At 57.6% G+C, this 15,013-nt stretch overlaps 1 protein-coding gene and 1 long non-coding RNA gene across 8 annotated transcripts in view; one reads left to right on the top strand and one right to left on the bottom strand.

Moving 5' to 3' along the window:
- Nucleotides 1–823: 823 nt before the first annotated feature.
- On the top strand, nt 824–9,648 carry LOC138924756 (uncharacterized). The gene is made up of 2 exons (XR_011439924.1): nt 824–1,243; nt 8,610–9,648. It is a non-coding gene; the product is annotated as an uncharacterized lncRNA (long non-coding RNA).
- The window catches only part of IQSEC3 (IQ motif and Sec7 domain ArfGEF 3), a 110,047-nt gene continuing 104,618 nt past the window's right edge, over nt 9,585–15,013 (bottom strand). For 5 of the 7 annotated variants that reach the window (XR_011439917.1, XR_011439915.1, XR_011439918.1 and 2 more), the window contains one exon: nt 9,585–13,261. Coding sequence is in view for 3 of the 7 variants with exons in the window: in XM_023642969.2 (XP_023498737.2) it covers nt 12,839–13,261 (423 nt within the window). In the remaining 4 variants the exon portion in view is untranslated. The remainder of the gene's footprint in view (nt 13,262–15,013) is intronic. The other 2 variants (XR_011439916.1, XM_023642970.2) reach the window with 1 other exon arrangement.

The following is a 15,013-nucleotide window of genomic DNA, read 5'->3' on the forward strand; positions in this document are numbered from 1 at the left end:
CCTGGCTGGAGAAGGCTTCCTGGAGGAGGAAGGCAGGGCTGGATAAGTTCCACGTTCTTGTGTTCAGAAGGGAAGCCAGGAGAGGGATGGGAGTGGGGTAGGGGGAATGGTGCATAGGTACATGTCTGCCCAGTGGACAGAGTGAAAATCTGGCCAGGGTGAGTTCCATCCTGACAGCCCCAGGCCATCCTCAGAGTATCCATCATCCTTTGCCCAGACATGTAGGCTTCTCAGCTGGTGAGAACAAGTTCGTTGGCACACTGGCCACAAGCAGATGTCCAGACTCCTGGGTTCTGGCAGTCCCGTTCTGCCTTCCTCTGGACCGCTCCGTGCACCTGTGCTCACCCTTCTTAGACTAGTTAGTGGGGAAAGAAGGAGGCACCGGAGAAGGGGATGGAGAGAGGGATGGAGAGAAACTGCCTCAGCCAGATTGCTCTCATTTGTGAGACCAGGGAACCTGTCCGAAGGAGGCGCGGGCCAGGCATGGTGCTCTCTGCTGCCGCCTGGTGGGAGGCAGGAGCAGTGCCGCCTCCGACCTCCCGAGCAGCCTTCACAAGCAGGACAGCGCCCTCCCCCCGCCCTCGCGATGGAGGGACAGGCTGCGCGGCTCTCCTTCCCTTCCCTGGAAGCCAAATGCTTCCCACAGCCTTCTCCCCATTGCCCCGGGGGCTCCCCAAGAGAGTCGGCCAGCTTTGGGGCAGCCCAGCTGGCTGGAGACACGGGCCCAGGCGAGGCAGGCTCTCGGCTCCCCGCCGCCTCCCCCGAGTGCGCCTGCGTGGGGCCTGGCGCTTTCAGCTCGTCGCAGGCGTTTGCGCAGTTCCGCAGGTGGGTGGGGCGCCCGCGCTCTGCGCGCCCTGAGTGCTGAATCTCGCAGTCTCTCTGCCTCTGCGGACACGCATTGCCCTCTCCCGTTGTCCTCCGACCCACGTAGTCCGCCGGGACTCAGCTGCCGCGGCTCCCCCGGCTTCAAACCCACAGCGCGTGGAGGAGGGGCTCGGCTCGGCTCGGGGACTGCGGCGGCGGGCAGCGTGTCTGCGGGCGTTCCTCCCTCCAGCCCCAGCGCTCAGGGTAGAGCCTCTATGGCCCGCGGGTCCAAAGGGATCTGGATGGGGCGGGCTGAGGCTGGAGGAAACAGGGTGTCAGGGAAAGGGACTTCCAGCCAACTCACAGCTCCTGGGAACCCACTCACACTGGGTCCACAACATGGGCAAGGAGCAACAGTTTGACTCTTTAAAGTGCCCAGGTACTAATACAGCTGTGTGTGTGTGGGTGCGCGCGCAAAGAGCAGGGGTGGAGTTAAGCTTGGGATCCATTTTCGTCTCATCTCCTAGACTGTCGGAGTTTCAAACTGGTGGCCAGAGGCCTCGGCTGGCAGCTATGATTTGTTTGGCCAGTGTGATATTTAAAAAAAATTTTTAAGTGAATGACTTTAGGCATTTTCCAGTTTAACACAGGCTCCACCACTCCCTATTACTCACACCTGAACTTTTTACGCATTCATGTTTGAAGGCATTTGAATTCATAAAGCTGTGCTCTGGGGGAAGAACTGAGAACCTTTGGGCAAGAGAGGGAACCAGAACCCTTGCTTGAGCGGGAGGGGGAAACCAAAGGCCAGTGGTCTCAGGAGTCCCAATGTCTCAGAAGGGGGTAGTCGCAGGACGGCCACCAACTCTGTCTTGTTCATGTGTGGACTTCCCATTCTGTAGACCCTCTGATGCTGTTAATCCTGGATCAGTGACCCTCCCACCCAGGCTCTTCCCTTTCCCAAAGAAGGGTGGTGGCTAAGTTTAATTTCAAAGCTAGACCAAGGTGTCAGGCCACAGCAGCCCTCCGTGGCGGAGGGGACTCCAAAGCCAAAAAGAACTCAGTTGGATTTTCTGGTGTTTGGGATCGCTTCTGTAGGCAAAAGCATTTTTATCTTACTGTGGCACTCCTCCACTCTGTGAGGCTAAGCCTGTCCCCCCTTTCTTGGCACCCCAAGCTACCCCTGGGAGTCCCCCCTGCTCCCTAGGCTGGGCTTCCTCAGGCGCTGGCTCTCCAAGGCTGCTGGTGTCTTGGGGTTTGCTGTCCCCAGCCACTCACCTTGGTTCTCCCCTGTGTCCCCTTTGACAAGGCTGGGCCTTGGTGCTGGCCTGGCTTGGACTCTCCCCCTCCTGTCTCATCTGAGAGCCCCTTGCGGGGTCCAAGGTGTGGGTTACGCTTGCAGGAGCTGAGGAGTGGGCTAAGGTATGCTCAGTGCCCTCCACCCCCTGCCCCCAGGCTGGGAGAGTTCTAGGAGCTGAAGAGGGCCTTCAACTCTGCTGAGGTTGGAGCCCCCGCCCCCTGATGAGTGGCCTGACGGTGGGCAAGGTGGTGGTCTGTGTGTGTTAGGTCGGAAGGGCTGTCTTAACTACCGGGGCATCCCACTTCTGCAGCTTCCCAAACCCGGTCTGTGCAGGCCCCCTTAAGACAGGGCCTGGCTCTGGTTTGGGGCCTCCGGGAATCACCTGGGTGCCACCTCCAGCTGACCTTCCAAACCGCCCTCCAAGTCCAGCCCACCCTGCGGCAGACACCTAACTTCTGGTCAGGGTCTGCTGTCTCTGCTGCCCCCACAGACAGGAAGCATCAGCTGGGCCCTTTCGTTCTGTCCCAGTACTGCCCAGGGATGCAGGCTCTGGGTCCTCAGGTCAGAACTCCTCCCACCCTGGTCAGAGAGAGAGAGAATGTAAGCTGCCCAGCCTGTCAGCCTTGTAAGCCCTTGGCTGCTGAGGGGAGGGGACAGGGTTATGGGAATGGATTTGGGGCAGGAGGAGGGAACGGAATCATGTTGGGGCGAGAGGGACAGAGACTAGGAGGCCTGGGGGACTGGGATTCGGGAGGATGGAGCCTGGAGTTTGTGGGGCTAGAGTCGGCTTGCAGGAAAGGCTGGCATCTTGTCCTAGTATAGCCAGGGCATAGGAGGAGCTCCCTGGGTAACCCTTTCTGCCCAACTCCTACCTCCTTTTCCCCTTAGGCCTGTGGTGGCTGGCCTGAAGATGGCCCCCAGGGGTCCTCACCTCCTGTGTTCACACCCTTGGTCCACAGAGTGTGTGTTGGGATGATGGTGAGTGACTTCTGTTGCTGGGTCATCGAAGGCACTGTGGCTCCCACTTTGATCTCTGGGACCACTTGCTCTTGGGGAAGCCACTCGCCGTGCTATGTGGACACTCAAGCGGCCTGGCTGAGAGGCCCACGTGGAGGGAGCTGAGGCCTCTGGCCAGGAGCCATCACCAGCTTGTTAGCCAGGTGAATGAGCCACTGTGGAAGTGGATCCGCCAGCCCTGGTCAAGCCTTTGGATGGCTGCAGGCCTGGCTGACACTGGCTGCAACCTTATGAGGGGCCCTGAATTCCTGACCCGCAGTGAGAGGTAGTACGTTTGTGTTGTTTTAAGCTGCTGAGTTTTGGAGTGATTTGTTAAGCAGCAGTAGGTAACTAATGGGCCCCTTGCTTTCCTGAGTACAAGAGTCGTCCTCTTTGAGGGTCAGATGTGGCCCTCATCAGAGGTGCCCCTCAGCGCTCTGGGAAGGAGACCTCGCTGGTGTTCTTCCTGTCTGAGCCCCTTGCATTTCTCCCACATGCTCACCACTTCTGACCCTTCCAGAGCCCTCCCGGACCCTTCCCCTCGTCTCCCTGCCTCTCTCCCTCCACCCTAGTCCTCATGTGCCCGCTCCCTGATGACCCAGTGTGCGTGGCTGCCCTGCAGGTTTAGCTGCTCAGGGACGTAACAAGGGCCGATTGGATCTGACAGGGATGAAAAGCCTGTTAACCACCCGTCAATACAGAGAGGCCTGGGGAGGACGGCTGAGGACTGATGAGGGCCAAGCCTGGCAGGTCACATGGGGCTGAGACAGGCTAGAGCCCTGGGCCCTGGTGCCGTGCATTCGGGCACTCTGCTTCCTGTCTGACGACTGGCACAGTCAGGACATCTCGCAATGGGTCGGGGAGGCAAGTGCAGAATTGCCAGGTGATGCAGACAGAGAGAGGAGAGCCCTCGATGCCTTGGGTCCATCCACAGAGTCAGTACCCAACCCCACTGCTGTAGCCAGGATTTAGCCAAAACTCCAGACACGATCATTCTGAGGCTTTCTCCGCCCACACCCCCTCACCAACGCCCTGAGGGCAGCTGAGGTGGGATGGGAAGGGCCCTGTCCCTGAGGCCAGAAACCCCACGTTCCACGCCAGTGACGCCGTTGCCAGCAGAGGACAAGGCCTTTCCAGCGAGACTGCTCAGCTGCGCTCAGAGTCCAGCCTGCGGAGGGAGTGAGGGTGGCCACGCTGCCCCTGCCAAGCTGGTCCTGGCGAGTGTGGCTGGAGTCTGGGCGTGTTGCTGAGAGGAGGGTCCCAGGAGGAGATGGGGACAAGGACAGAGTGGCCAGAATAGGCGGGGGGGTGGGGGGAGCATAGGAGGAACGGCTCTTAACCGGCCACAAATTTTTCCTTTGTAGTAATTCTCAGGTTGTTTCCTCTTGATTCTTTAGGGCTTTTCACAGAGATAATCAGACTGTTCGAAATAATGACAGTTTTATTTCCCCGATTATCATTTCTTTCACTTTTCGTCTCGTCTTCCTTCACTGGGTGACTGGAAGTGGTGGTGGTCCTCCGTTCGTCCTCGTGTGGCGGGAGCGCTCACCTTTGCTCTGAAGCGCAGCCTTGAGCTGGGGCTTTGACGGGTGCCCTTTAGAGGACTATGACGCTTGCTTCTGTCCCAAGGTTGCTGGTTTTTTAAAATCAAGAATAAGTCTTGATGGGATATTAACTAGACTTATTGTGGTGATCATTTTGCAATATATACAAATATCAAATCATTATATTGTACACCTGAAACTAATACAATGTTTTATGTCAACTATATCTCAGTAAAAAAAGAGTAACTGTTGCATTTTATTGATTGCTTTTTCTGCATCTATTGAGATGGCCATATTGTTTTTCTCCTTTAATCTGTTCACGTGGTGAATTATATTAACAGATTTTCTAATATTTAACTATCTTTTAAAATTCCTAGTACAAACTAACTTGGTCCTGGTGTATCTTTTTTTATTTCTGTTATTCAATGCTAGATTCAGTTTCTTAATATTTTGTTTAGAATTTTGTATTTATGCTCATAAGCAAGAGTGGCCTGGTGTTTTCATTTGTTACATTGTCCTTGTTTGGTTTATTTTTTGTTTTTAGCTTTACACTAGATTCGTAAAAAGGCATTTGGAGATTTTCTTTCTTTTTGTCTTCTCTGAAAGAGTCAATAAGAGATTGGAACGACCTGTTCTGTCTGTGTGTCAGAGCATTTTGTAAAATCATCTGGCCCGGGGTTGCTTTTTTGGGGAGTAGAGGTGGTGGATAGATTTTTAACCACATACTCAAATTTCTTCAATGTTTATACAGCTCAAGTTTTCTATTTTCTCTTGAGAGAGTTTTAGTAAGATATTTTTTTGGATAGTGTTTATCCTGTGAAGGTTTTCAAACTTATTGCCGTGAAGTTTGTGGTTTATTGATAGTTTATTTGTGGTATTGTCTCTGTTTGGCGCCTCTGCAGTGTTGGTGGCTGTGGCCCTCGAGTTGGTACCTGTGTGATGCTCTTTTTCACCGTCAGTCTTATCAGAGGTTTGTCAATTTTATTAGTCATTTCCTAGAGATAACTTTTGGCTTTGTTAATCCTTTCTGTTGTATATATATTTTATATTTCATTACTTCTGCTTTTGTCTTATTATTGCCTTCCTTCTACTTACTGTGGGATTATTCTCTTGTTCTTTTATTCTTTAACTTCTTAAATAGTCCCCTCATCCGTAGCAGGAAGCAGGTGGACTGACTAACCTGTCTGCTGCCAGGTCCGGCACTGGGGACTCTGTGATTCCTTGTGATGGTGGACAAGGCTCCCCCACGCCTGCCTTCTGCTGCCCCGGGGGGTGGGGAGGCTACTTCCTGGCCCAGATGTCTTGGAAGGAAAGAGGACTGGGGGCTCCTGGGGGGAAGGGGCGGCAGGTCTGTCCAGGGAAGTGGGGAATGTGGGAACACGAGCCGGCTTGCCTGGTGGTCTCCTGCCTTCCTGCGGCTGGTTCCCACAGTTTTTCCAGAGCCTGCCTTGAGGTTCCTTAGGGTCATGGGAGCAGGAAGCACTGAGGTGCTAGGGCCTGGCTCCTGCGGTGACGGCGCCTGGTTCCCCAGGGAAAGAAGCCACCCAGACCTGCAGGGGGATGGGAGGAGGGGATGAGGAAAGAGTTTCAGTTCCTCATCCTCCAGCTCTTTCAGAGTGGAATTTTCCGGGTAGGACCAGTTCTGACTCCCAGCCAGGGCATGGGGCCTGTCCTTGGCCTGGCTGCCTTCCTGGGAAGCAAAGGCGGCAGACAAGAACTCAGCCTGTGACTCCAGGCCACTGGGCTCTGGCTGGGCCTCACCGTCTCCTGGAGGGCACACCTCGCCCTGCCTGTGAAGGGTCTCTCCCAAGACCAGCAGGGCCAGGTAGCAGCCTCTCCAGGCCATGCTTTGCTCTTGGATAGAGAGCTCTTCTGAATGCCTTCTTCCCTGGCACTCGCTATCTGCATCTGTGACCCCAGCCGGCTGCTACCTTGTCAGAGGAGAGGGAGTTGGTGAGAGGCAAGTAGAGCAAGTGAGGGGCTCACTGGACAGGGAGGTGACAGGTTGCCTGAGTCGTGTGGGGTCCTATGAGAAAGTAGCCTGAGCATGGGAGGGACAAGCGCTGGTGAGCTAAGGACCAGAGTGGGTGTCCCCCCCCTGAGCTGTTTGACCAGCAGTCGCAGGGCCGCAGCGTGCACGTGAGCAGCCCTGCCGCAGCTCCTCACGGGACCCTTGTCCCAGGCCCAGCATCTCGCAGCCCACAGCCGGACCTGTGCCTCCTGCTCCCTCTGCAGTGCCTTCCTTCAACGAGGATGCCGTGGGCCGGGGGGCAAGTGCATTTCATCCAGGGTGTGGACGGACGTTGATGGATGGTGACTTCTGGAAGCAGTGATCCCTGAGCCACGTCTGTCAAGGCTTGGGGTGTGTGTGTGGGGGGAGGCATGCCAGGGCCCGCTGCGGTGTTCCGCCAGCCCTGCTGTGGGAGGGCTCAACCGTACTGGCCTGTGTAGTTCACTCTGAGGGGAAAGGTCGTCAGTGCGCGGGCCAGGTGGTACCAGGCCATGGAGTCCATACCCTTGTTATTTTAAATGGCAAACTCGAGTTGGCTTGGATTGGGGTGCGAGGAGGAGGTGGACAGAGCCAGGCCGCAGGCTGCCGGGAGCCGGCCCCTCCGCGTCAGGAGCTGCCCTGGACATTGGTGGCCCATGTTGGGCATCGGCTCCTGCCCGCCCTGTTTCTCTTCTGGGGTCTGCATGGCGGCCTGTGTCCTCCTCTGCAGCCACCCGCCCTGCCTTCTGGAGCCGCCTGACTGCCTGCTTTCGCTCCACTTCCTTGCCGTACGGTGACTATTTGTCCTGGGCTTTCTAGGAGAAGCCCAGTTTTATGATTTCTTCAGTAAAGGTTGTTTTTAAATGTGTTTAAGTAAGACTTAGTAAGAATTTTCATGTAAGTAAATTCCTACATCAGGAAATGGGCCTTTGGCTGTCTGACTGTCCCAAGTTTCTGCTTCTAAAAGCCGTGGTCATTCCGCCCGGTAGAGGTGGTCTCTGAACTGCTCACCCACCCTCAGCCCTGACCGGGAGCTTGTGGAATTTGCCTCTGTGGGCAGCTTCCCTGAATGCTCTAAAGGAGCTCCTCCCTCATGTCTTGTACCACCATCCGCAAGGTGAACACAGTCAGTCCATTGGTTTACCTTGGATGGCGCCGCCATTGTGAACTCCTCGAGCGCAGGCACTTTGCTTCCCTGTCACTGTGTATCCCCCACACCGAGACCAGCTCCAGGTGCCAGGTGTTTATAAGCTTATTGTTGGATTTTCCCAGATTCCCAGCACTGCACCTTGTTCTGGCCCATTGCTCTCAGCTGGAAACCCGCAAATCCCGGGACCCCTTAGTGGGAACATTCCAAGCCTATGGACGATGGGTTTAAGTTTCCTCAGCTAGAGGGTCATGACCAGGGAGACGCACTGACCACAGCTGTCCATCCCCATGGCAGATGGACTCAGAGGGGCCTGGAACACGAGGGGCTCTGTCAGAATAGGATGATCTTCCTCTCTCAAAAGAGGGACGGCCAGTCCTTGTAGACGAGCTCAGGGCCAGAAGACTTGGAGAATGGCGACACCGCCCCACATCCCTGGACAGACAGCAGCAGGCCCTTTGGCCCTAGGCACTCTCCCATGCCAGGCTGAACTGGGTCTCCTCAGGATGCTCTCAAGGGACCAGTCCTCAGCTTCTTGGGCCAGAGAGTTCCCAGGGTGGGACAGGTCACAGCTGGTCCCAGGCTTCTGGAATTTCCCACTCCCTGAAAGGAGGGTGAGGTCATGTTCCTTTTCACTTCAACAGGGGATAATGGCGCCCAGCCTGGGGAGCTGTCTGGGTTTCTGGGTGCTCAGAGTTCCGGGCACCAGGAGAGCTGGATGCCCTCTTTGCAGGTGTCCCTGGACCAGCCGTCCCGCCCGGTTGCTTTTCTCCCATGGTGCAGCCCCTCTGATGCCTCAGCTTCACTCTCTCCTCCCTCCCCTCCCAGGAGAAATCCCCCTGCGTCCAGCCCGTCCTGGAGCCTGATCCGAGCACTGCACGCGGCTGTGGATGCTCGCTCGCCCAAGCGCCTGGAGTCTCTCTTCAGCCTTGATTACAGTCTTCTCTCCTGCGTTACAGCCACTTGGCTGTCACCTTATCTCTCTGCAGAATCTTGGCATCTCTTCCTGCTCCCAGCAGGGGACCTGGCACCCTGTGGGGCTCGATAAATGTTTGCTCCATTGCACTCTATGGCTCCAGGCACTTTTCCTGACAATGTGCCCCCAATCCTTTCACTGGAGTCTGCCGTGCCCTCCATTTCAGGAAGAGTACACCCCGGGGCTTGGCAAACCAGACCACACGATTGGAAAGTCAGGCTTCAGGAGCTGATGTCTGGTGAAAATCAGCTGAGGCTGATGATGAAACACGGTCAGTGGGACCTGACCCTCCAACATACCCCTGCTCTCCACTGCAGAAAGCCAAGCTGTGCAGACGGGGTCCCAGCCGCCATCTCACTCTGCCGGGATGCTCACAGGCAGGTGTGGCGCTTCCTCCCTCCAAAGCTGCCCCTGGTCTCCACTGAGACCTGCTGTCTCACCAACTGGCTAAAGGCTGAATGTGAGTGTATGTGTGTGCATGTGTGCGTGTGTTGGCGGGGATCACATTCCTGGCCCTCTATCCCCAGCTCTGACCTAGTGCCCACCTGTCAGGTGACTCCCCACACCCATGTGTCACGTATTTAAGACGGGGCTTCCTAATCCTGTCACATCGAGGCTCGGAAGTACATCACCCTCGGAAGTACGTCACCCTGGCGACGGGATGACGCCACTACAGCCAAGGAGAGCAGCCTGGAGGCTGGCGGCCCCGCAGAGACCCCAGGGTGAGGGCGTCAGAATGTCCTCGTGCCTCGGACTCTTGCAGTTAGATGCTCTGATCTAAGGTGGGCCCTCCCTCTTGGAGAACAAAAGAAACAGAACCGACACAGTTTGCTCAAGTGACATATTTCAATATAATCTCTAAAACTCTATGAATTAAACAGATAAAATACCTCTGGGCTATTTTGTTACAAAATATTTGCCATTTGGATTAGCTGCTGGGTGCAGCCACCCTGCCTTTCCCTAGAGAGGTTTCTCTCCCATGGGGTGAAGGGTGTATGCAGGGAAGAGGGAGAGCAGCAAGGAGGTGAGGACAGCAGGACACAGGGACGGACGGACAGATGGTCATCAGGAAGCCTACTGGGCACAGAGACATTCTGCAGGCTGTGGAGGGACAGGGGTGGGGGTCAAGGGCCTGGGGCTGATAAGTGTGTGCCTTTGGACACAGGCAGGCGGGCTTCCAGGTCAAGCTGCCAGGGCAGGACCTTGCTCCAGGTCTGAAGGTATGACTTGCCCAAAAGTGGGTGGGAAAGCCAGTTTTGTCTCCCACTTCTGATTCTGGAGTTGGGGCCAAATGGATAAAATTGAGAGAGGGGCCCAGGTCCCCCAAAGTAAGGCCTAGAGAGTTGACAGAGCAGGGCCATGTTGGGGTCACTGGGCATGTACCCAGCAGTCTGTGTCCCGGAGTTCAGTCAGCACTCCACTGCCCCACGGCCTTGGGCGACCAGGAGGGCCCAAGAGCCTCTCCAGCTGGGCCCTCTGGGAGGGCTGGGGGCCTGACAAGGCCCTGCATGGGGAGCGGCAGGAGGCTCGCTCCAGGTTTCTTGGTGCTGGGCTCTGGGGACTGGGACAGTTGGGTCCCAACCTTAGCCTGGTGACTGATCGGGGAGGGAGGTTACAGATGCTGGGAACTCTGGCTTCCCTGACAGTGAGGAGGGCCAGCTACACCTGCCCTGGCCTTCAGGAATTAAAAGCCCCTCACAGCTCAGGACCAGCTCCATGTGCTGCTGACCCCAGGGTTGTCTGCTTCCTAGGCTGGGACTCCCAGTGCTGCCAGTGGGGCCCAGGGCAGCCACCACAGCAGCCAGGGGTAAGCCCCTACCTGGAGAAGGACAGTGAGATGCCTGAGTATCCAGGGCCTCAGAAAGAGACAGGCTTCATGCACCTGCCAGCCCTAAGACCTCTGTGGGTCCTGCCTGGAAAGTTGGGGCTTCAGCAGAGGTGGGGGGAGGGGCCAGAGCTGCCCATCAGCTGGGAGGAGGGTACTTGGTCAACTGGAAGCACTATGTGAGCACGGTGGGCACTGTGCCCCTTCCTCGGCAGCCCCTGGCACTTGTGGTCCCCACCTCATAAACATATTTAGGCACCTCATAACTCCTCTTCCTCCATAACTCACTCCCCGCCGCCCAGCCGTAACTCCCAGTCTATTTGCAGCCCCCTCATTCAAGATCATCCACTGCATCCTCACAGCCCCGGTGCCTCCTGAGTCCCTGACACCTACTGCCCTGGCCAAGGGTGTCAGTCGTGTCTGGATTCGTGCACCCCATCTGTCAGCCACTCCGTTCCGAAAGGCTCTGATTGGACTGGACTCTGTTCCAGAAAAGGCACGGGAGAGGGGCCAGGGCAACAAGGAGGGGAGAGCAGATCTGCTGGGAGCCACAGTGGGAGGAGACGGCAAACTGGTCACGAGTTACGGAAACTGGGCTGACAAAGACAGGGCCGGAAATAAACTTGCTGAGTGACATCATAATGACACCTGGTGACCACACACGTACACATAAAACTAGGCCACCTGGAACCTCTGAGAGCGGGGGAGGAATCTGTGCCTTCCAGCCCCGGGAACTGCAGCTGGGGTGGGGCAGGGCAGGGACAGCGAATTCACTTTAGACCTGGCCAATATTCTCTTCCGTCTCTTGGAACACTTTGATAACGGGCTCCAAGTGTGAGGGGATCTTAGCGAAGGACAGCAGTGAGCCGTTGGCACGGGATCGGAGAGGCCAGCCTGGCTTGGGACGGACACCTCCTGAAAGGGCCATGTTTGGGCAGCCATGGCACAACCCCTGAGGTCTTGGAGGCTAGGCTGCCAAGCTCCACAGGGCCCATAAAGGTTGGCTCTCTGATTCTGCTTGACCCTGAGGTCAGCAAGCCTGCTTTGCTCTCCTTTGCACTTTTGAGGGTGTAGGGGCTCTTTCGGCCACCCATGCTGGCGGTAGGGCTGGCACCTTGCAGGAGGGGCAGGAGTGGGGAATCTAAAGGATGGGGGGCTGGTTTGGGATGGCAGCAGGGGAAATGCAAGCGCCCCGGAGCACCTGGTCCTCCAGCCCACATCCGCATCCCAGTCCCTTACAGAAGCTGCAGACTGCAAGGGAGCCCTGACTCGGGTGCACACCCCCTCTGCTGGCTGCACTTGCCCCCGGGGACATCACTGCCTGGCCCGGTTTTCGCATCGACAATGGAAGAAATTAACCTGGTTCTGTGCATGTGTTTACTCTTATGCCCCGTGCACACTTTGCCTTGGCTGGGTATTATCTGGGGCTAGAGAACTAAGAAACTCTTTAAAAGGTGCATTTTGCAGACATATGGCCTCATGATTCCACAGGCCTGTTGAATTGACCTAGTGAGAGCTGAGAATGGTCCCTGTTTCCCTCCTCCCTTCTCGAAGCTTTCCTGGAGTCTGGGCAGCCCTGGGCAGGCAGGGCCCCAGCTCCTGAGAAAGCAGGAGAAAGCCCTGGGAGGAGCCAGAGGATGTGGTCAGGACAGCCGACATCCCTGGGGATGGAGGAGCAGCCTCTTGAGACCGCGGGCTTGCGGGGAGGGGCCAGCGGCAGCAGAGAAAGCCCCTTCTCAGAACTTCCCCCAACCTGGCCCCTCCAGCGATCCAGGGCCAACCCTCCTCCACCCAGTGTGGTCCCTAGTGCTGGGATGGTGAACCAGACCACCTACTGTCCAGTGCTTGGGTGCTGGCCACCCTGCCCCTCACGCTCGCCCACCCAGCCTGAGTCCTAACAGACTCAGGACCCAGAAGCTGGTTAGGCCCTCAGCTCCTGTTTCCTCCAGTCCAGGTCCAAGTGGTGGCAGGAGGAAGGGGAGGCCTGGCCATGCCTGGCTGTGGAGGCCCTGGGAGAGTGAGGTGGTGTCTCCAGATCTGGGGGGAGGGGTGCTCGATTGAGTAAGGGAAGCATGGTCAGGCGAGGCAAACCCAGGTGCCAGGGATTGGGGTTCTCGCTCCAAAATGACGGTGATTGGTGACCAGGAACACAGCGTGCCAGGGCGAGGGGAGCAGCGAAAGGGCAATCGGGGCTGCTGGGTGCAGCCCAAGGCCCGGCGGCCAGCCCTCCTGGGACCGCAGTGTGGTGGGCAGAGTCTACACTAGGCTCCTGGAGCCGCTGGAGTACCGGCGCCGGTGCAGCAGGGAGCCGGGTGGGCAGAACTGGTGAGGGTGGTTGTAGGGGGGCGGGGGCGGGGGCAGCGGAGGCTGGTGGACCTTGATGGGGGAGCCTGGGCCACCCAGGGGTGTGGAGCTGCAGGAGTCGGAGGAGGACGAGGCATAGCAGGAGAGAGCCTGGCTCAGCAGGGGCTCCATGCGGGCCAAGCAGGGCTTGTCCAGGACAATGACCTTGACAATTTGCTGGCACTGCACCAGGGTCCCCGGGGGTGTGGGCGGCGGCGGCACGGGCTGCTCCCTCAAGGGGCTAGGCTGCAGGTCTGGCGGTGGCGCCGGCGCTCCCCTCTCGGCCCCCAGCCCGGAGCTGTGCTGGGACGTTTGAAGCCTGTTGTGAATTGACACCTAGTTTAGAAACAGCCAGAGAAGCATGAAATGTTACAAGACTACTTCCCAGCTGCTAGGACTGGCTGCCCTGAGCCTCCCTCCCGGCTGCCCCGGCTCCTGTGCCCATCAGGTGTTCTCAGCCCTCACTTTGCCTGCGCCCCATCTTTCCACCCAGAGGAAAACGGGCTGCCAGGAGTGCTGACCCTGGGTGGAGCAGGAGACTGTGTTCTGCCCCCGACACTGAGCAGCCTCAGTCTCCTCATTCGTGAGACAGGCGGTGGGACCAATGGACTCGAAGGCTCTGCCTAGCTCTGCAGTCTGAATTCAGGGATCTGCTGGGCGGCTTCCCATCTCCCTCTCCACCAACTCTGACCTTGAAAAGCAGGGGTGACAGCCTTTGCCCCCTCCCTGCCTCCCAGGGGTGTGTCGAGGACAAAGGGAGACTAGACACAGACACAGAACCAAGCATCTGTGAGCCTCTCGAGCCCCCTCCTCCCGCCGGCTCTCTAAAAGGGGTAGCTCGTCATCACCGTTGACATCATGAGGGCACCCAAACCCCAAAGTGGCAGGGGCCTCTGCAGGGTGATCTGGACCTGCCCCATCCTCCCAGACTCTCTAAGGCCATGAGCACGCATTTGAGAGCAGCCAGACAGCCAAGGCCAGTCAGGTCCCCAGCTGCCTTTCTGGCCCAACCTGGGTCCTGGTTAAATTTGTCCCGCTGCAGGAGGGGTATCCCAAAATGACTCTAGTGTGGACCCCCTGGGTGGGGCATGAGGAGGTGGCCGCCTCCCCCAGACCATGGAGGTCACTATGAACTAGCCTGGCCTCTTCTCACTAGCAAGGGAAGGTGGAGGAAATGGGTGGGAGGCTAGGGGTTTAATTCCTCATCCCTCCAGCACCCCAGCCTGTAGATGGGACACAGCACAATCCCCTCCAATGCCTGGGCCCTCTGGGGGGCGGCTGAGACCCTGCCCTCTGAGGATGCTTCCTGCCGCTTGTGGGCACCGCGACCACGACCCGCTGCTCAGAGCATAGGGCCGGAAATGGAGGCTGCAGGGGAGGGGACCTTATCCCCAGGCACAGGCCAGGATGGCCCAGCTGGAAGCTGTCTCAGAGCCTTAACCCACAGATCCTAATCCTATTTATTGGCAAAAGGTGTGACTTTAGGGACCACCCCCTTCCTGGGTCTGTGCACTCTGGATGGGCTGTTTCCCTCTCCACAGGCTCTTCACATGCGTTCTGTCTGCCCCTTCAGTGGTCACAAGCCCCACCGCCGTGCTGAGCAAGCTGCGGGCTTCATTCTTCAATCTCAACCTCCAACTCAGCAGCATTTCCTAGGCCTGAGATTCCCCCAACACATGAAGGAGCCCCGGCACCCCTCACGGCCCTGCCAAGACACCGGGCAGGCAGAGGGCACAGCTGAGGCCCGCCTCCCTCTTGGGGAGCCCTCTGGTCCCTAGTTGGGCAGAAGGCCTCTGTCCACCGTGCTGGAGGGGACCCGCTCCTTCCCCCACCTGCTTGTGTTCTGAGTTATCTTCCAGAAGAAAGGTGGCCTGAGACAGCGGGGGCAGGCTCATCCCCTTCTGTTCTTGCCCACTAGACTTGACCACTGCCCCTCCCCAGGCAAACACTTGGCCGCCCCTGTCCAGAGCCACTGGGCCCTCCTTCTCTTCCTCCTCAGCTGCTCCCCACGCAGCCCAGCTCCCGGCCTCACCCTGCACCTCCACTGTCTGCACCCTCTCCTCCGTACCCCAGCCTGGAGACTTTATC

The sequence above is a fragment of the Equus caballus genome, chromosome 6 (assembly GCF_041296265.1).
Source record: "Equus caballus isolate H_3958 breed thoroughbred chromosome 6, TB-T2T, whole genome shotgun sequence".
Lineage (NCBI taxonomy): Eukaryota > Metazoa > Chordata > Mammalia > Perissodactyla > Equidae > Equus > Equus caballus.